The sequence below is a fragment of the Cervus elaphus genome, chromosome 3, assembly GCF_910594005.1.
Source record: "Cervus elaphus chromosome 3, mCerEla1.1, whole genome shotgun sequence".
NCBI lineage: Eukaryota > Metazoa > Chordata > Mammalia > Artiodactyla > Cervidae > Cervus > Cervus elaphus.
This window is the reverse complement of record NC_057817.1, coordinates 35,418,877-35,440,974: the sequence shown is the minus strand read 5'-3', so window position 1 is coordinate 35,440,974 and position 22,098 is coordinate 35,418,877. Positions and strand designations below refer to the sequence as shown.

Sequence of the window (22,098 nt, the reverse complement as noted above, 5' to 3'; positions counted from 1 at the left end):
GAGGCTCTATTACATTGGCAGATTGCATTTTCACTGCCCACATTTCAGATTCACTTTGAATATCAATATTATAGACCAATTTAAGTATTTTCTTTAAAACTTTATTTGATAATTGTTACAGTTTCAACAAATGTTCTTTGAACTCCATCTGCATATAATTATGTAAGATTTTAGGGAGGCTACAAAAATATGTGAAAGAAAAATCTCAGGCCCCTAATATCTTATGGGCTTCCCTAGTAGCTCAGATGGTAAAGAATCCACCTGCAATGTGGGAGGCCTGGGTTCAATCCCTCGGTTGGGAAGATCCCCTGGAGAAGGGAATGGCTACCCACTCCAATATTCTTGCTTGGAGAATTCCATGGACAGAAGAACCTGGTGGGCTACAGTCCATGCATTCACAAAGTCGGATATAACTGAGCAACTAACACACACAGTATCTTATAACTAGGGATGGGGGAATCGGACATTGTGTGACCTGGATAAGTCACTAGGCCCCAGGTGATCTGTGATATGAGTCCCATTAGAAGAGGCTATGCATTCAGCATGTAGAAGTGATTCCTCTACAGAGCTCGTCAGGCTTTGGGGATGATGAAGGAGACCCATCTATCTATATCCTCTCTTTTGTAGGATGATCATGGAATTCAAGGACTTTATTACCCATCTGCTTTATGTATGTCTGCCACCTTCAGTAAAACAATGTATATATATAATGAGAGTTACAACCAATGCTCTCTTTGGAATATATAGTGCACTAAGTTGGGCTTCCCTGGTAGCTCAGACGGTAAAACGTCTGCCTACAATGCGGGAGACCCGGGTTAGATCCCTGGGTCAGGAAAATCCCCTGGAGAAGGAAATGGCAACCTACTCCAGTATTCATGCCCGGAAAATCCCATGGACGGAGGAGCCTGGGGGGGCCCCAGTCCATGGGGTCGCAAAGAGTCGGACACGACTGAGCGACTTCAGCTCAGCTCTGCTCAGCAAGTAAGGTTATTTATAATATTTTGTTGTAATTATTTGTATTATAATCAGTGCCTTATTTTTCTTTAGGAAAAACCTTGAAAGAGATACTATCATACCTTTTTCTAATTGCTTTTGAAAGAAAGCTCAAGTTGATTCTTTTTTCATCTTCGTTTTGGGGCCTATGCCTTAGGATAAGTACTTGGCAAAGGGTAGATGTTTAATACAGCAGATCATGTGCACTCCCCACTGTTTATATTATTACTCTAATGTTCTTTACTGTCGTGTTCCTTGCAGGACAGTTCTTTTTACTCTGACGTCTGTGGTTGTACTTGTCATTACAACTGACTGGATCAGCTGGGACAAACTGAATCGGGGATTTTTGCCCAGTGATGAAGTTTCCAGAGCCTTTCTGGCTTCTTTCATCTTGGTCTTTGACCTCCTTATTGTAATGCAGGTGAGTGTCTTTGTATTTTCTTCCTCTCCTGAAGCCACCCCAGGTGTTGTTCTCTGTATTATAAACATTATTCAGTGAAAGGCTCCATAAAGCTAGAGAAATGCATAGTTTACAGTTGCTATTAATGGAACCTTCTCTGATCATATTTTCGGCACTTTTACTGGGAGTATAAGCCAAATGGGCTTTTATGAGAGGGGCACCAAAAAGTCATTGTATGACCATTGCAAGGTGGCCCTGGAAACCACACAGAATGGTTTTGTTTTTTTGCCAAAGCTTCAGGGGAAAAAAAAAATCACTGTCATTTAGTAAATGGAAAGCTGCAGAGATGAGGATGATATAAAACCAACGAAGCCAGAATAAGCAACTGCCAAAGCAACTCAGGGTTTTAGAGCAGTTGAAATGGAATAATATAAAAATGCTTTTTCTGGTTATGGAAATTATCACTGTCTTTCAGTATTCACTGGAGATCATTCCATTTTTGTGTAAACAATATTTCTGCCCTGCTTAGCAACAGATTGTTTGTACAGTGGTTTTGTGCTAACCAGTGCTACTCATGTAATCTTCTGGTGTGAGTGCTTTGGGGTCTTAGGGATGTTCCTTTGAGTCAAGCAGAAAGAGACATTAACTATTACTTGGCACTTTGTCTTGTTCATTAAATGTCCATCCACTTGCTAGACATTTTCTCACTGCTTTCATAAGGCATTTTTGTGTTTTCCTCTCCAGAGGCATCGTAAGTCACCAGAACAAAGGCTCCATTGCTGAAGGGGAAATAAACTTCATTATGTTCAGAATTTATGTGAGATTTCACAGGATACTAGACTGGTTTTTCTCATTTCTAGAGGCAAAGAGATGCCTTTATAAAAGATATTCTTTAGTGTTTTGAAAGAGAATAACAATCTGTTTTGCTTTGTGGTTATTGTTGTTGTTTTTGAGCGGGGTTAGGTTTTTCTTTCTTTGTTTTGGTATATAACATCGCCCAGGCATGAGACTCAAGATGGTTCTTAGGATATATTAAAATTTTGTGCTGTGCTTAGTCACTCTGACTCTTTGCAACCCCATGGTCTGTACCCCACCAGCCTCCTACGTCTGTGGTGATATTCTGGGCAAGAATACTGGAGTGGGTTACCATGCCCTCCTCCAGGCGATCTTCCCAACCCAAGGATGGAACCTAGGTCTCTTGCATTTTGCAGGAGTATTATTTACTGTCTGGGCCACCAGGAAATAGTATCATTTTAATGGATGAAAACTTAAAATACATTATTGTTTTTAAAAAATTGAATTATTGTCTCATCTAAAAATTAACATACATCTTTTTATTTCCTGTGTGATGGTTTAGCACAGTGAAAAAAGCCCTAGGGAAGCCCTGGCAAGGTCCCTGTCTCTCACTTGCTGTGGGACCTCCTCTGGATATTTATAATATTGAGTTTATAGCACTTACACAATAGTGTGTCATGCGTTAGTTGTTTAAAGACTATTTTTATTTTCTTTCATCTAACACTCCTCTTAATGAATATACTATCATTTGTGAAATATCTACTTTGCCCAAGTGGCCTACTGGTACCTCTTGAACCCATCTTGGTGTCAGAAGTATCCATAGCCAAGTAGACCATTGTCTTTTCATTTGTATGTGTTATAAGCATAAATGTCTTGATTTTCTACTACCATCCACCACCTTTCACCTTCTTTTGTAGTTTTAATTATTCTTCCAATAGGTTCACTAAAATCAGGGATTGAAGTGGGAAAATGTAATGTTACAATTTACAGATGTTATGGGTCACTCGAAGAGTATTTAATAAGAGAGAGATGGAAGGAAAGATAATCAGGATTTATGCATGCAGAGTCAGCAGGATTTGGAAGGGAAAGGCATTCTAGATGCAGGAAATGGCATGCAAGTGTGGAATCAGTAAATCTGAAGTGTTCAGAGTGGCCAGAACACCTTGACTGAAGATGGAGAATTTCTGGGGAGGAATGTATCAGTTTGGACTGTTTGAGCTACAAGTAACAATAACCCTGTCAAGCCAACTTCATCAAAGGGGAAAGGGGGAAATGTGTGGCTGCATGATGAGGCTGTCCTGCAGAATTAAAGAGGAGGTATGCAGCAGCATTTTAGTGGCACATGAAAGCAGAGACTAAAGTGTAACAGGAAGCCCAGACCAAGCTCTGATTCTCCAGCTCTCATCTTTTTTTCTTCACTTCTACTTTCTTACTCTCTTTTGCTGTAAAGCAGCTTTTTCAGCTTCCCAGTTCACATGGAAGAAGATGGCCACAGTCAGCACCTGAGAGAGAGGCCGCTCTCTGGCTGTTGGGTCTAACTCTGGATTCCAGGGAAGGAGTAGCAGGGACTGGATTGTCCTGCATCCACCTGTGTCCTGTTGGGAGTGAAGCAGTCCTAAAGAGAATGGGGGAGAAGTTGGGCCTCAAAACCCAGATTAATAAATATCTAACACAAGGAGGAGTCGAAGATGAGGCCCCCCAGAGGAGGTCTGATTAAGTTCTTTGCCCTCTGCCTCAACCCTTAGTAAGCCAGCCAGGCATACTGATTCATCACTTGCTGTGTCTCTTGTGGGGCTTCCCAGGTGGCTCAGTGGGTAAAGAATCTGCCTGCAGTGCAAGAGACACAGGAGCTGAGGGTTCGATCCCTGGGTCAGGAAGATCCCCTGGAGAAGGGCATGGCAACCCACTCCAGTATCCTTGCCTGGAGAATCCCATGGACAGAGGAGCCTGGCGGGCTACAGTCCACAGACTCGCAAAGAGTTGAACATGACAGAAGCGGCTGAGCACGCATGCCTCTTGTAGCCTTATCTTTCCTTCTCATTCTCTGCCACCATTCCAGTCCTGACTCCTCTGTACTGTTGTAAACTAATCTCCAGTTGAGCCTTCTGCCTCCAGATGTCTCTTTGGCCCGTATGCCCTATACAACTCACCCTCCTAAGCTTCCAGTCTGAAACATCATGGTGTATATGTCAGTTTTCAACCAAAAATATTGACAGTGACTCCCATTGTCGAAGAGTGAAGTCCGGACTCCAGGCGCTCTCTCAGTGCCCTGTGTGGTCTGACCTTACCTATGTCTTCTCTCACATCTCTGATCTGGCTCTGCCCCAGCCCCGAGGACTGCTGCCTGACCCCGGCAGCTTTATTCCAGGATGTCTGTGATCCTCTGTTTCTTTCCCAGATCACGTCTCTCTCTCCTGCTCTGCCTGTTTAGACTTGACCATTGAATACCATTCCAATGCCCCCTCATTAAAACCATGGGATGACTTCCTCCTTGCAACTCCTGAAGCACATTTTACCCAACCTGCAAATCAGCATTTCACCTTTTCCTGCTTGGTAGAGCATACGCCGTTGCTTATAACTATCTATCCCTGGAGCCTCTCTAGCACAGAGCCTTACATGTGCAGCGACAGACTCAGAGTAATAACTGTTTGATGAAGATAAAGTAGTGGCATTTTGGCACCGAGTTTCATGCAAACTTGGTCCCCCTCTGGGAGCATCATGTTGAAGTTCAAGGAACTAGTACATGTGGTGAGAGAGTGGATTTAAGGAATCAGAGCCTCAGAAGGCATATATATTCAAGCTTTTAAAAATATCTAACACAAACGTCCTAACAAGTCCATAACCAACTAAGCTCTGATCTAATCCACTTCATATCCACATATTTCTAACAAAAGAGAAATAGAAAAGTAGTAAAATTGCTGGAAATGGAGAAGTAGTTTTACTAAAAGGTTTTGCCTCATTAGAATTATTTAAGTGATTTAAAAGTAATCGATTCTAGGCTTTTATAATGGTAGGAAAATTCAACTTATACGATTGAAAGATATTTTAATGTTTGGTTAAAAAAAAGAAACCATTAGAATCTTATAGTATGGCTATAAAGATTTTAACAGAATTAGTAGGCCCATTCTGAATATTTTCAGAGAAAGTACAATTATTTATTTTTATGACTTTTAAATACATTTTTGTGAATACTATTTGTTGTATCACATTTTTCTGAGTTTTAGTAAATTCACTAGAACTAAGGCATAAACAGATGCCAATAAACTATACCATGACTCATATAAATCACACGTTACTGTAGAACACAAGAAGTAAATTGTAAAGAACCCTCCCTCTGAGGAAATCTTGTCTCAAATTTGTTTCTGTCATTTAACTTTTATATACTCCTTGAATTCCTTCCTTAAGTATTTAATCTGCAGTTATATTCCACCTGGGATTCCCTGATAGCTCAGGTGGTAAAAAAAAAATCCACCTGCAATGCAGAAGACCTGGGTCCAATCCCTGGGTTGGGAAGATCCCCTGGTAGAGGGCGTGACAACCCATTCCAGTATTCTTGCCTGGAAAATCCCCATGGACAAAGGAGCCTGACAGGCTACAGTCCATGGTGTCACAAAGAATTGGACACAACTAAGTGACTAAGCACGTATATCCCACCTACTCATCTTTTCTGCTAGATTGAAGAAAAGATATACCTAAGACATATAAGAATTAAAAACATATGTTGTCCGGTAAGCAAGGGATTCCCAGGTGGTGCTAGTGGTAACAAACCCATTTGCCAATGCAAGAGATATAAGAGATGTTGGTTTGATCCCTGTGTGGAGAAGATCCCCTGGAGGAGGGCATGGCAACCCACTCCAGTGTTCTTGCCTGGAGATCCCATGGACAGAGGAGCATGCTGGGCTATGGTCCATAGAGTTTCAAAGAGTCAGACACAACTGAAATAACTTAGCACACACACACACAGTAAGCAAAGAACGAAATGTATCTTAGGGGTTCACCAAAAAAGAAAAATAAACAAAAGAGAGATAGCAGTGTAGACAGAACAGTAGGGAGAAGCTTCAGAGAAGAGATTAAATTAAGACAGGCATCTTGAATTTTAGAAGTTAGAACAAGGAACAGGAAAAATTTTCCAACTAGGAGTAGTATCGTAGTCATCAATGTGAGAACTCAGTTTTGTTCCATTAAGATAAGAAAACAAACAAACAAAAAAAGATAAGAAAACATTTAAAAATTCATGTCTAGTGTTCATCTTACCAGGTGCTGGAGACAGAGGATGGGGGAAAGGAGATCAAAGATCAGTAACACAGTGCATAGGAGTCTGTAGCTGCAGAGAGGAATTCACAATTTAATGGAATAGATTTGAGTAGAAAAATAGAGATATTTGAAAAAGACTGTATTTCGATGAATTATTCAGGTTGAAAGTAAAAATTCCTGCCTCGACACTTTTAAATTCAACGAACCCACCCTCCCAAGATCTAGTTGCTGATATGAAGGCTTTAGGAAAAGGAAATTCCTCTTCATAAGCTAGAGAACATTCTCAGGTTTTTACTAGACAAGAAGAGAGAGTGAGTGAAAGAAGGGAGAGAAAGGAAGAGAAGGAGGAGGAGAGGTGAGAGGCTAGAAAGATAGATATAGGCAGGAGTGAGTGGAGGGGCCAGTAAAATTTTCCAGTGTGTGTGAGTGTATGGAGGTGGGCAGGATTAGGCAGTGGTGATGACCACAGAGGCCAATGATGCTGTCAGTTCAGTTCTGTCACTCAGTTCTGTCCAATTCTTGGCAACCCCTTGGACGGCAGCACACCAGGCTTTCCTGTCCATCACCAACTCCCAGAGTTTGCTCAAACTCATGTCCATCAAGTCAGTGATGGCATCCAGCCATCTCATCCTCTGTCGACCCCTTCTCCTCCTGCCTTCAATCTTTCCCAGCATCAGGGTCTTTTCAGATGAGTCAGTTCTTCTCATCAAGTTGCCAAAGTATTGGAGTTTCAGCTTCAGCATCAGTCCTTCCAATGAATATTCAGGACTGATTTCCTTTAGGATGGACTGGTTGGATCTCTTACAGTCCAAGGGACTCTCAAGAGTCTTCTCCAGCACCACAGTTCAAAAGCATCAATTCTCCAGCGTTCAGCTTTCTTTATAGTCCAACTCTCACATCCATACATGACTACCGGAAAAACCATAGCTTTGACTAGATGGACCTTTGATGGCAGAGTAATGTCTCTGCTTTTTAATATGTTGTCCCAGTGGGTCATAACTTTTCTTCCAAAGAGCAAGTGCCTTTTAATTTCATGGCTGCAGTCACCATCTGCAGTGACTTTGGAGCCCCAAAATATAAAGTTTGCCACTGTTTCCACTGTCTCCCCATCTATTTGCTACAAAATGATGGGACCAGATGCCGTGATCTTAGTTTTCTGAGTGTTGAATTTAAGCCAACTTTTTCACTCTCCTCTTTCACTTCCATCAAGAGGCTCTTTAGTTCTTCTTTGCTTTCTGAGATAAGGGTGGTATCATCTGCATATCTGAGGTTATTGATATTTCTCCCAACAATCTTGATTCCAACTTGTGCTTCATCCAGCCCAGCGTTTCTCATGTACTCTGCATATAAGTTAAATGAATAGGGTGACAATATACAGCCTTGACGTACTCATTTTCCTATTTGGAACCAGTCTGTTGTTCCATGTCCGGTTCTAACTGTTGCTTCCTGACCTGCATACAAGTATCTCAAGAGGCAGATCAGGTGGTCTGGTATTCCCATCTGTTTCAGAATTTTCCAGTTTGTGGTGATCCACATAGTCAAAGTCTTAGGCATAGTTGATAAAGCAGAAATAGATGTTTTTCTGGAACTCTCTTGCTTTTTTGATGATCCAACAGATGTTGACAATTTGATCTCTGGTTCCTCTGCCTTTTCTAAAACCACCTTGAACATCTGGAAGTTCACAGTTCACATATTGTTGAAGCCTGGCTTGGAGAATATTTAGTCATTACTTTGCTAGTGTGTGAGGTGATATATCTGTTGTTAAATTTTTATTTATTCTTAGTTTATCATAAATGCTTTGCACAACTGAACTCTGATGGATTGGTGTGGGAAGATTAAAAAATGTTGAGCTTCACAGCTGGATTGGTATAGCCTAGCATCAAGATAGCATCTGTTGAATAAAGAACCCAGGAGGTGGAGGAAGTCATGAGTTAAATTGCTGGAATTTACAGGTAAATGCGGGGAGGTTTTGAACACATATGTGTTTCCTTGAACTTTTCTTCTCTTTAACAGCGTGTCCTCTAGAAATCTTCTCACTTCACCTTGTGTGATTCTTAGATATATATATATGTGTGTGTGTATATATATATGTATGTATATATATATATAAAATATGCATATAGATAGATAATATGGATTAAATATTCATTGTATATGTAATAGCTTTATGTATTTCAGGGTGATGGGAGAAATCTTTTAAAAGAGAGACTTTTAGAGGGAAAAAAGAAAGATTCAAGGATTATATTTTGGTGAATATGTGTGAAAACACTGTTGATGCATCTTTTCAATGCTTCTCTTTCTTGTAATTTATCTATGCACCTGCCTATTACTTTCATACTTACATACCTACTTTCCTCCTATAACATGTGAGCTCAACGAGAGGAAATGTATTTTTTCATTTTCACAGCTAATTCATGTTCAGTACATTGCAGCTTTACCATAAATACTTTGCTGAATGAAAGAGTAAATAAAGGGATGAACATAACATTATTTCCAGAAAGTCGAAGAATATGAGATTTTTCAAGAAGTAAAATGTTTACGAACAGCAGGAGAATGAACCATCAATACTATCAGATTAGGTCATTTCCACTGAAGTATGATCCTACAGTAATTAAATATCCAAATAAAAATCTGAATAAAATGCTCAGTTAAATATTAAAAAGGACTCTTTGGTCTAGTTGGAAAGCACTTAAAGAGAAGTAATATTTCCTGGAAAGTAATTATTAATGCACTGAAAAAATAATTATAAAGATTACACTCAACAATCATTTCACTGAATTACATTTACAAATCTAAATTGTATTTCTTTTCTGTCCCATGAATAATTGACTATTTAAAAAAATAGGCATTGTATCTCTTGATAGACTTTATTTAAAAACTCTGTTCACCTGACTTTAGTAGGGCACTTGTTTTGAGAGTGGAATCAGTTCCTTTAGAACATGGGGCAGAGCAACAAGCATGAAGCTATTTTAATTAAATAGCCATAGTGTTTTGACAAGTTGGCATATATTTTTAGGATGAGTTATTTCAACTGTTTTGTTTACAGCTTACTTAGAAAGGGTTGTTTAAATGTCTGTCCTCCAGTTTTAGCATCTTCTTCAGCTTTGGGAATACTTTATATAACTTTCTTCAAAGTATTTAAAACTCCTCTTCACATTTGTTTTATATCTTTATTTTCCTTATGCAATGTCTACACTCCCATTTGAAGACACAGTAAGGGTAATTTCTGTGATAGGTCGACATGATGACATGAAATAAAGGTTTATCCTTTAAATAATACCTAGATTAACTATGAATGCTGGTTCTCTTCATTATATGTGTCTAGGAGATCTAATCACAGCTTTATTGTCCCCATTTTGTGCTTCTGACATCATTGTTGGTCCAAGTGGATAATAGAGACATTCAAGTTGTAGCCCCATTTAAATGCTTCAGACCCCGAAGTATTTTGTTTAAAAAGAAAAGTTAGAGGATCATCTCAGAGGGGAACCTCAATATGTTAATTAGTATTCCCAGAAACTGGTCTCCAAATAGCAGACAGACTTACCATAAGTCATGTCCATGCAGCATGACAGAGGCCAACCAAGCAGGCAGGAGGTGCCAGAGAACAGATTTTGGCAGAAGGTGATAGGTAAACTGGAAGCATTGGGGTTATCAGGCCAAATAAAATTTAGGATTCAATTACAGGTATATGACAAACACACTCACTCGAAAACAAAACTAATAGTCTGGTTAGCATATGAAATAGATCACAGTTTTGAAACAAGCAGGAAGATCTATGAGGGATTATCGTGAGCAGTAAAGATCACGCAAGTCTTTTTGGATAATCTGGGGGAGAATGTAACTTGAAGGAATTATAAGATTTGTTTAAGCAAGTGGAAAATAGAGACATTCAAGTTGTAGGCCCCTTTAAATGCTTCAGACCCCGAGGTATTTTGTTTTTTAAAAAAGAGCTAGAATATGATTTTTAAAAACTAGGAAGATATAAATTCTATGCTATTGCACTTGAGCAGTAATTTTTTCAAAGCCACACTGAGGCAGCAAAACAGAACTCCATTAAATTAATATTTTTCCAGTGGATGCATTGTTTCCAGGTGCTGTGGAATGATCAGTGCTTGATCATCACTCCTAAAGAGTGTTCCAGCCTTGGACCCTACCCTATCTTTGTGCGTATGTATCATGGTTCTCCCTGGACCTCATGTATTGTGTTGCCACTTGTCATTGCATCAATTATACATGATAAAACAAAGTGTAATATTGAAGACTAACACAGTCAGTCATTTCATCAGACCCTCAGCTTCACTGGGGCAAGTTTCAAACTGGAAGTATTATACTACAGGTCAGAGTTTTATAGGTTTGTTGGAGGAGGTGATGAAGAGGATGTGACCCCACCAGTTGACCCACAGGTGGGATCTAGCACTTGAAAGGCTCCTATCTGCTCCTCTGTGTTTGTATATCTCCTGTTCACATCATTCCCATAGTGCAAGCCATTTTCAAAGGAGCAGTCTTGAGAGAGCAAAGTGTAGTTGAGACCATGTGATAGGTAGTTTCTGAGTCAAAGGTCCATTAACTCTGGAGTTGGACATGCAAGATGAGCCTTGAGGAATACTGGGTAGAAACTAATATAAAAGGCTAGCATTCACTGAGCACTTACTATATTCTGGGCAAAGACCTGGATGCTTAGGCACACAATATCTTATTTAATCTTCTCAACCCCTCCTACAGGATTGATAGTGTTATTTGTTGTCTATAATTTAACAAATGAGAAAAGTGGGAACTGCCCAAGGTACACAGAGTCTGACTTCAGCAGAACTGGGATTTAAAAAAACACAACTGTTATGATTCCAAAGCCTATAGTTTTTTCAGATCTTGTAGTATTGTGCATATCAAATTAATTAATATACACAAATATACTCAAGTAATGGTCAAAGCAAAGCCCTTGACATATAGCAGGAAGCTTCATGAATGAAGGGAACACTCCTGCAACAGGCTAGAGACAGGATTCTAAAGTGTGATCTTGGTTAAGTCACTTCTCATCTGCAGTGTGACAATGTTTTCCTGACCCATGTTATTTTTAGGATAGTCTTAAAAAGGTACTTGAAGTGTGATGTTTTTACATATTGAAATTATATAATCTGGTTAGAGGAAAATGATTTGGTTAAGAAGTATTTCAGAGTTATTTTGTGAATTACAATTATCATTTAGGCTTCTTTTGATCTTAGTTACATGGCTCAAGGGTAAATAATGTGCCTGCAATGCAGGAGAGTCAGGAGAGGTAGGTTTGATCCCTGGGTTGGGAAGATCCCCTGGAGGAGGAAATGACAACCCTCACTAGTGTTTGGCTTTTTTTTTTTTTAATATTTATTTGTTGATTGGTTGATTTTCTAATTGCTTTACAGATTGTGTTGGTTTCTGCCAAACATTAACATGAGTCAGCCATAGGTGTACATATGTTCTCTTTCTCCTGAGCCTCCCTCCTCTCTCCCTCCCTATTCCACCCCTCTCAGTTGTTACAGAGCCCTAGTTTGAGTTCGCCAATCATGCAGCAAATTCCCCTTGGTTATCTGTTTTACATATGGTAACATATGTTTCCATGTTACTCTCTACATATATCCCACCCATTCCGTCCTCCCCCTGCAGCTGTAGTTTCTGAGTCAAATGTCCGTTCACTTTGGAGTTGAACATGCAAGATGAGCCTTGAGGAATATTGAGTAGATAGTGGCTCAAAGTCCAGCCTAGTCTAGTTATCCTAGAGATTGGGTCCATTACCTGGAGCCCATAGTAAGAACCTTTCTTAGTGGAAATGACAAACAAGCTATGAAGAAGGGCAGAATTTGCAGTGTAAACAAAACTGGGCTAAAAAGAAAACAAGGATGAAGAGAGAAAAGGAAGCAGGGAAACAGAAAGTGTCAAGAAGTCTGTTCTCTATGTCTGTGTCCATTGCTGCCCTGCAAATAATTTCATCAGTGCCATCTTTCTAGATTCCATATATATGTGTTAGTATACAGTATTTGTTTTTCTTTCTCTGACTTATTCCACTCTGTATAATAGGCTCTAGGTTTATCCACAGCATTAGAACTGGCTCAAATATGTTCCTTTTTATGCTGAGTAATATTTCATCATATATATGTTACCACACCCACAGCTTTTTTAACATTCATCTGCTGATGGACATCTAAGTTGCTTCCATGTTCTAGCTATTATAAATAGTGCTGTAATGAACATCGAGGCACATGTGTCTTTTTCAATTTTGGTTTCCTCAGGGTATATGCCTAGTAGTAGGATTGCAGGGTCATATGTTGGTTTTACTTCTAGTTTTTTAACGAATCCTCATACTGTCTTCCATAGTGGCTGTATCAATTTACATTCCCACCAACAGTGCAAGAGCGTTCCCTTTTCTCCACACTCTCTCCAGCATTTATTGTTTATAGACTTTTTGATGATGGCCATTCTGACCGGTATGAGGTGATATCTCAATGTAGTTTTCATTTGCATTTCTCTAATAATAAGTAATGTTGAGACTCTTTTCATGTGTTTGTTAATCATCTGTATGTCTTCTTTGGAGAAATGTCTGTTTAGGTCTTTTCCCCACATTTTGATTGGGTTGTTTGTTTTTCTGGTATTGACTTGTATGAGCCGCTTATATGTTTTGGAAATTAATCCTTTGTCAGTTGTTTCATTTGCTATTATTTTATCCCAATTTGAGGGTTGTCTTTTCACCTCATTTATAGTTTCCTTTGCAGTGCAAAAGCTTTTAAGTTTAATTAGATCCCACTTGTTTATTTTTGTTTTTATTTCCATTACTCTGGGAGGTGGATCATAGAGGATCTTGCTGGGATTTATATCATAAGAGTGTTCTGCCTGTGTTTTCCTCTATTTTATAGTTTCTAGTCTTGCATTTAGGTCTTTAATCCATTTTGAATTTATCTTTGCCACACTAGTATTCTTTCCAGGAAAATCCCATGCACAGAAGAGCCTGAAAAGCTATAGTCCATAGGGTTGCAAAGGGTTGGACATGACTGAACTACTGAGCGCACATACACACAGAAAACTATAGTAATGTGATGATATATAAAGAGGCTGAAGTCTCAGTGTATTGCCTCCATAATCTGCTAATAGAGATGTACACTAAGGGGATGATTGAAACCCTTACCTGTTTGGAAGAATCACCAAAACTTACAAAAGTGTGAATTCTCTGACTTTAGGGAGATTGGCAGAAGTTTCTCATTTAGAAGTATACAGTGGGGCCGAGGGATCACTAGGCATTACAGATGATTCTTGTGACTCCAGTCACCTGGGAACCACTTTAAAATGCAGATTTTCAGGTCTTCTTGTAGCTAGAGGATTTGGCCTGTGAATATGAGTTTTTATTTGCTCAAATGGATTTCTCTGAAACTGATTGTTCTAAGGTAATGCCCTAGTTATAAGTGAATGTCTGTAGTTACTACTATTCAGATGGCTATACATAAAATTACATAAAGGAACCCCAAGAAAATTCACATTGCCAGATGGTACTCAGAATCTATCACATTTGATGAAGTTTGGGGAATTATTCTGAATTTTGCATTTCCCCTATAAAAATACATCATTCTTGTGGTGCATATTGTGAAAAACTGAACAGTTAACATCAAATATGTATGTGTTGCATTTTTCTCTAATTTTTTATGAAAATATATTTCTTAAATATCCCTTTGCTAAAAAATATATTTCTGAGATACTTACCATTTATTTGTTTAATACTTGTTTGATAGCTGAGTGCATTTAATTGGCAAGTTGAGAAGAATAGAATAGCATGAAACCAAAGAAGTATACATTTCTCAGTTTTATAACACATTTCTACATAAAAGTGTGCCTGGAGAAAGCAATGAAAATTGGTTGTTTATAATTATTTTCATTCCTTCTAAAGTGACTAGGTGCCAAGGAATATCTTCTGTTTTAATGAATAGAATGATAATATGGATGCAAAATTAGGAAACTTGGGGACATAGAGGGGCTTCCTACATATGCAGTAGGATAGTAGTAGGAGCCAGAAGCTTAGAAGGAGTTGTGGGGAAAGAAAGAAAGAAGACATAGAGATGGCAGCTGCTACAGGTAACAGAACTTAGGAGAGAGAGAGGATTTTCTGGAAAGTTTGGTTCTATCATACGCAGTGTTATATCCAGCTTCTCAATGAAATTTTGAAATATATATAATATTCTCTAATCCTTTTGGCATTATTTTCCCCCAGTCCCATCCTCCTATTTTCAGTTCAAGATGGGCTTCTGGGCAAGATTCAGGGAAAGGACAAGGTCATGGAGGCCAAGGTATATTCTGATTATACACATATGAAAATTAGTGGGTCCTTACATGTAATGAGTAAGTGCAGAAATAAGATCTGATGGGGACATTCACTTTATCTTATGACTGCCTCTTAATTATTGAATATTTAAAATTCTTTCCTGTTTGATTTCCATGGGACTACCTATTAGCACAAAGACAAATTATATGTTTCTTTCCTCTCATGGCGTTGATATATCAGTATACCCTGAGGTTCTTCCCTAGCCTCTTTATCTTTTTTCCCAGATATTTTTCCAAGATAGTTTCCTCTCCATTATGGCATGAAGTCCTCCATTTAAGGTGGTCTTTCTCTAATCTTTCTCAAATCTAGATGCCTCTGCTGAATGTGAGATTTGGATATCTAACTGCCCACTACGTATATACTCCTAGATGTTCCATGAACTTCTCTGGGTTATCATATTTAAAACAAACCAATCATGAATCCCTCAGACTACTGTCAACTTAGTCACTCAAGTGAAAAAAAACCAAAACTCGGAAATATAAAACATGTTTCTCTCACCTACCTTCCAGCCAACAGTCAAGCTTAAGCCTTGTCTTTGCTAAACATCTCTTGAATTTGTTTCTCCTGTACACCCTTATATAAACCTCCGCTTCAGTTTATGTGCTCAGTCACTTCAGTCATGTCCAACCCTCTGCGACCCTATGGACTGTATCCTGCCAGGCTCCTCAGTCCACAGAGATTCTCTAGGCAAGAATACTAGAGTGGGTCGCTGTGCCCTCCTCCAGGGGATCTTCCCAACCCAGGGATCGAACCCGCGACCCTTATGTCTTCTACACTGGTAGGCAGGTTTTTTACCACTAGTACCACCCAGGAAGCTCCTGCTTCAGTTGGGTTACCATCAACTTTCACTTATATGACTACAATACCGTTTCTCTTTTTTTAGGCTTACTCCATTTCTCCAAAATAATCTTTTTCACATAAAAATTTGATCCTCAGAATTCTTCGAATTTTTCACGCACTATTGGGCTTTTTATCATCTAATCCATGCCATGCTGCTGGCTTCTTCTTGGCCTTCACCTTCCCTTCCCTCCCATCCCCCACCATTTACAGCTTCAGTTCAGTTCAGTTCAGTCGCTCAGTCATGTCCAACTCTTTGCAACCCCATGAACCGCAGCATGCCAGGCCTCCCTGTCCATCACCAACTCTCGGAGTCCACCCAAACCCATGTCCATTGAGTCAGTGATGCCCTCCCACCATCTCATCCTCTGTCGTCTCCTTCTCCTCCTGCCCTCAATCTTTCCCAACATCAGGGTCTTTTCAAATGAGTCAGCTCTTCACATCAGGTGGCCGCCAAAGTATTGGAGTTTCAGGTTTAACATCAGTCCTTCCAATGAACACCCAGGACTGATCTCCTTTAGGATGGACTGGCTGGATCTCCCTGCAGTCCAAGGGACTCTCAAGAGTCTTCTCCAACACCACAGTTCAAAACCATCAATTCTTTGGTGCTCAGCTTTCTTTATAGTCCAACTCACATCCATACATGACGACTGAAAAAACCATAGCCTTGACTAGACGGACTTTTGTTGGCAAAGTAATGTCTCTGCTTTTTAATATGCTGTTCCTTTAATTCTTAAATACCTACTGGTTACCAAAGCCATGATGTCTTTGTTCATGGTGCAGGCCTTTGTGTGTCCTCAGTGTGCATGTTTGGTTGCCCTTAGCCATCTTTAAATCCTCAGCTTAAATGCAGTCTTCTCTGTGAAGCCTCATCTGCCTCTCTCAGATAAACCTAAGTGATTCTTTTCTTATATGTCCATGGCAATTTTTATAAATTTCAATTAGAGTTACTCCCCTATTGCATTGTGTTTATTCATTTGTATGTATATAACTCTCTCACTACTTCAAAAGTTGTGAGAATTACATGGCAGAGTTAAGTCAAATATAGAGAATATTCAAGAGGTGTTGGTTAAACTCAGACCAGCACCTAGATCAGTACATGGCAAGTCACTGGGACTCATTAATTATGTTTTAAATGAGAAGTTTTACAATATTTACAAATGGAAGTGATTTTATTATCTTTTTAGGCTTTGGGGCCGGTGTACTTTTATGAGCTTCTTATAAGTTTTCTACATCAGAATTGTGTTTCTATTGATCAAAAATCAAAATGTTTGTTTTTACAGGGCTTCTTTAAGGTCCTGTTGACATTATACAACTTACACGTTAAATGTGGTGTGGGTTGTAGAAATATTTATCATCTGACATTTTGCAGGGCACAATCATTGTAGACCCAGAGTAGAGTCTTTGTTCTAACCTTACTGTGTTTTTCCCTGAGCCCATTTTTCTCTCAGGTAAACTCTTCTAGCTGAAACTGGTGTCCTCCATGACCACCATTAATGTACCACTTATAGACAGCTGGAAAAGAGGCTGAAAGAGTGGGAAAATGTGGTGCTATGGTTGTTCCTCCCTGTATTATGAAATAGGTTAGAAAAATTGTGATTTAAAAGTCATCAGAGAGAGATTAGGAGCATGACAAACCTTTTTTATTTTTTATAATTCCTGGAAGAAGGAAAAGAGGTAAGAATATTATGACTGAGCCTTGACTTAGCAGAAGGGCTTTCTTGAGAATGGAGTGATAGATAAACAACGACTTGCTTTCTCATTAGGAAAAAAAATGTCTGTTATTGTGGGTAGGAAGACTACACAAAATGAATTAATGCTTAAAACTTTAAAAGCTCTTAATCCTAAATATAGTCATAAAGAATCCATGATAATTTATTAATTTATAAAAATAACAATCATCTGTTTTCAACCCTTTACCACATAATGTTAATAATGACATCAGTCTGCTTGGTATTTAACATAGAATCACTCAAAGGTTCAAACTTAGTAACAAACATACCTTTAAATATATGTTTACTATATTTTACAATAAAATTATGCTATATTTATTTATAATAAAATTATATTATAATTGAAAAGTTATGGTTGATTTTAATGAGGAGAGGGGAAAATTGTAGATTTTAACAAAGTGGGAGAACTTGAAAAAGGAATTCTAATAAAATGAGATGTTCTAACTGGAAAAATATATAGCTGTGTGAGATACAGTATAATGAAATATAAAAAGATAATAATTTCATTAGAATACAATTACTTGACATTTATGAGACAAACCTTGTCATTTTGAGAAGACTCTAAACTTAGCATCTTCAGCATGGTCCAGGTGTTAATTCTGTCTGCATTTGTATGATTAGCAGCTCAGAAACCTTTTCTGTTTGACTGCTAGAATTCTGTTGTTAATACAATGTGTATTTTCTGAGATGGTCCCCCCAAAATAAATACCTAATGAATAATGAAACTTCTCTAAAATTATTGACTCCCAGAGATCTAGAGTGTTGAAGCACTCCCACCTTTTGTGTTCAAATTCATTCGGACCCGTTATCTCAACACTAAAATGGCTTTCTGATCCCCTCATCCCTCAATAAGAATAAGTCTGATGTGTTTTTGGATGTTTTAGAAAATTATTCCCTTATCTGAACAATTGTAACTTGCTTTTGAGTCAGAAAGAGTAGATCATCAGCCCCCGAACTTGATGGAGGAGGACCAGTGTAAATATTTTCTTTCTTTTGAGATCTGTTTTAAAGCTGTGCTTTAAAGGGAACTTGCAAATCTAATTAATATACAACTGTAGTCCCATGATGCACAGTAACCTGCAGGGACATTTTAAAGTCAATCTGCCAGAAAGATTATGATCATTTATACACCCCCAACAGTGACTGAAGATACCCGGTGTGGTAGGCAGAATAATGCACCCCAGCGCACACACACACACACAAAGATATCCACATCTTAATCCTTGGAACCTCCAAGTATGTTAAGGTATAGAGCAAAGAGAAATTAAGTTTGCACTGGAATTAAGGTTTCTAATCAGCTGACCTTAAATTAGGGAGATTTTCCTAGCATACCCAGGAGGGCCCAATGTCATTACAAAGGTCTTTAAAAGAGGAAGGCAGAACCAGAAGGATAGCGGCTTGAAAAAGAGTTGGCCCGATATTGCTGGCTTTGCACATAAAGGAAGGGAGCCAGTAAGCCAAGGAATGCAGGCAGATTCTAGGATCAGAAAGCAAGGAAGTGGATTTTTCCTAGAGCTTCCAGAACAAAGACAGGCCTGCCAATACCTTCATTTTAGCTCCATGAGAACCATTTTGAAATTTTGACTTCCAGAACTATAAGATAATAAATTTGTATTGTTTTAAGGCATGAAGTTTGTAGTAGTTTTTTTGTAAGTAGTGCTAGAAAACTAACATCTTTTTCCAATCTTTGCTAATATGGGATATTATTGCTTTTCATATCTTTTTGCTAGTCCATAGGTCAAAAATACCTTATTGTGTTTCAGTTTTTTAAATTATTCGTTAGATTGAGCTTATTTCCTTCTGCTAGATATTTGATCAATACTAAAATTGTTTTATGAACATCACGCACATGAGCTGATACTATTAATTACTGAGGTTCTAGGTTTTTTTTTTTCTTACAGATTTGTTTGATCATTGTTTCATTTTTGCTATTGTTGTCTAACACGTTAAGAAAAGCATTTGCTAAGTTTTTAATCAGGAATTTGTGTGTGTGTGCGCTAAATTGCTTTAGTCATGCCCGACTCTTTGCAACCCTATAGACTGTCACCCGCCAGACTCCTCTGTCCATGGGATTCTCCAGGCAAGAATACTACAGTGGGTTCCTATGCTCTCCTCCAGGGGATCTTCTCAACCCAGGGATCGAACTCAAGCCTCTTATGTCTCCTGCATTAGAAGGCAGGTTCTTTACCACTGTGCCACCTGGGAAGCCCAGGAATTTATGGTGAATGTTTTATAATATAAAGCAGCTTTTCAACATCATAGAGGTGCTGTTTCTTAGTATGTTTGTTAGTTTGCACTCTTAGTGTAGTAAACTATGAGAATAGATTTCTTACTTTGACCCATCCTTACACCACTAGAGTTATTGCTCTTTGTGATACTGCATTATTTATAATATACTGCTGCAGTCAATTTTGCAAGTATATTTCTAAGTGAGATGTGTGTATCCTTTCCTTCCTGCTAATTTTTATCTTGGATATGTTAGTCCTATAAATAAATTAAAAGTCTCTGACTTTTGTTGTGCTCTGGAATCATAAAGGAGCTGTTTGTATTACACTCTATTGTTCCATGCCTTATTACGCCTCTTTCTGTACACGATTTTTGCATAAGAACAATAATCTCTATGTTTAGAGAGTAAAAAAAAATACTCATATTATCAAACTACAATTTTGAGGTAGAACCTCTCTACCCCCATCTTTTAAAATTAGAGGGTTTTTTGTTTGTTTTTGGTTTTTTTCCCCACATCTTTAAGCCATTCCTGTCATTATGGGAGGAAAAGGAGGTGAGACATGAGAAGCACTTCTCCCTGGAGAAGTGTTGTTGGCAGCATAGCTTCTGGTTGCCTGTAATTTCATTAGATTTATTTTCCTATGATGTTTTATTGTTATTACTATGACTGTCATTATCATGTGTTCATAGTTGCTCAGTCTTGTCCAATTCTTTGCAACCCCATGGCCTGATGCACCAAACAACAAAGGACCCCAGGCAAGGAAGCCCTCTAAGCGCCTGCATGGGCAGAGCTAAGGAGAAACACTGGCCAAACAGGCCTTCTGGTTGCCAGCTATAAGAGGCTCTAAAAAAGACTCTGATAGGGCTATAACTCCTACAGTGGAAGCAGTCCCTACCCCTGCACACTGCCTCCATCAGGGTCCCCCCAGGCCAAGCAGCTGCACCAGCTTCACACTCAACTCTCTCTGGGGCAGAGCTGCCACAGGCAAAAAAAAGCCTGACATCTATGCGTGCAGGGTCGCTTCGGTCGTGTCCGACTCTTTGCGACCCTGTAGACTGTGGCCTGCCAGGCTTCTCTGTCAGGGAGGGCGGTTCTCCAGGCAAGAATACTGGAGCGTATTGGCCAATACTGGTCGCCAGAAGGGAATCCTTCTAGAGCACTGTATTTCCTGCTGCCCTAGCCAACAGCTCCACCCCTGCGACCCAAGCAGCTGCACCACCTCCACACCTGGCCTCACAGAGGCAAACCCAAGTCCTCCAGGGCAGCCTCAGGAGCAAACCCCAGTGGATGACCCACATGCAGAGATGGAAATAAAACCACAATTGGAATCCAGGGGCAGTGTGACTAAGGAAGAAGGCCCAGAACCTTCCCACCAGCTGTACAAGCTGTAGATTAAATTCACAGGATCAACTATTCAACTAGGCAGACTCTGTGTCTGTGGAATATATAAAAGGTCATTGAGAGCTCCCTCAAAAGATGCACTAGTTCTGATGGCTGTGGACATTGGAGGCAAGAACACACAGGAGAAGGACCAGATTAGAATCTCAGCTGCCCCCACAGCAGGTCCAGAGACCAGCAGTGTTGGAGGGCATCTTAGGGAGGTGAGGTGGACTGTGACTCCCAGCGAGGGAAAGGACTCTGAGAGCAGTGACTCAAGAAAAACATTTATTATTCTTATGTTTTGACTTGTTCTGTAGATTCTTTTGGATTTTTTTTTTTCTTTTTTTCCCTCAAGCCTCCCCCACCCCCGCCCTGCTGTTGTTGGCGTTGCCGATTTTATTGGCACTATGAAATCTAATTAAACTTTTGAGCTTTTTTTTTTTTCCCCTTTTTTTCCTCAGTCACATTTTTTATTGTTTTTATAAACCTCTGCCTCTATGTTGGGCTTTTGCAGATCTGGGGAGTTTTCCTTTTTTTCCCTGTTTTTCTTTCTTCTTCTGTTTTTCTTTTCTTTTCTCTTTTTATAATTTTAACTTTTAATTTTTTAAAATCTATTATATTTTCTCTAGATTTATTCCTTTGTTTGCTTTTCCTACTGTTCTTTTCCCCTTGAGGTTAATCTTTAATGTATATGAATCTTCATCTACCTCTATTTAACTTTGCATATCTATTATTTTTGTTTTCTTTCTTTTCTGTCCTCTCAACATATTTGTTAGTTTTGTTTTCATTGCTTTACTCCCTACTTGGCACCTTGCTTTAGTTTTGTTTTCCAGTTTGTGCTTTAGTTACTTTTGTTCTTAACTGGTAAATATAATTTTTTATTACCTTTGCTAGATCAATCTACTATATTTTTGTTAGACTGTTTGACTTTGCTCATGAGTGTATATGTGTATGTGTATATCCCATTATTTTAATTCTCATTTGCCTGATTTTTTGACTTCCATTTGTCTGGGGTTCATCTTTGGTTTCTCATTTTTGGATATTTGTTTTAATTTCACTTAATGCCATAACAAACCACTTGTGGAGTCTTCTTTACCGACCAGAGATCAAGTCCTGAGCCTTTTGAGTGGGAGCACTGCCTCCA

The 22,098-nt window shown here is 39.0% G+C and overlaps 1 protein-coding gene across 3 annotated transcripts in view; it reads left to right on the top strand.

Annotated features, from left to right (window-relative positions):
• Positions 1–22,098, top strand: part of TMEM117 (transmembrane protein 117) — a 569,518-nt gene that overhangs the window by 457,394 nt on the left and 90,026 nt on the right. For all 3 annotated transcript variants that reach the window (XM_043886463.1, XM_043886454.1, XM_043886473.1), the window contains one exon: positions 1,255–1,414. In XM_043886463.1, the coding sequence (XP_043742398.1) occupies positions 1,255–1,414 (160 nt within the window). The remainder of the gene's footprint in view (positions 1–1,254; positions 1,415–22,098) is intronic.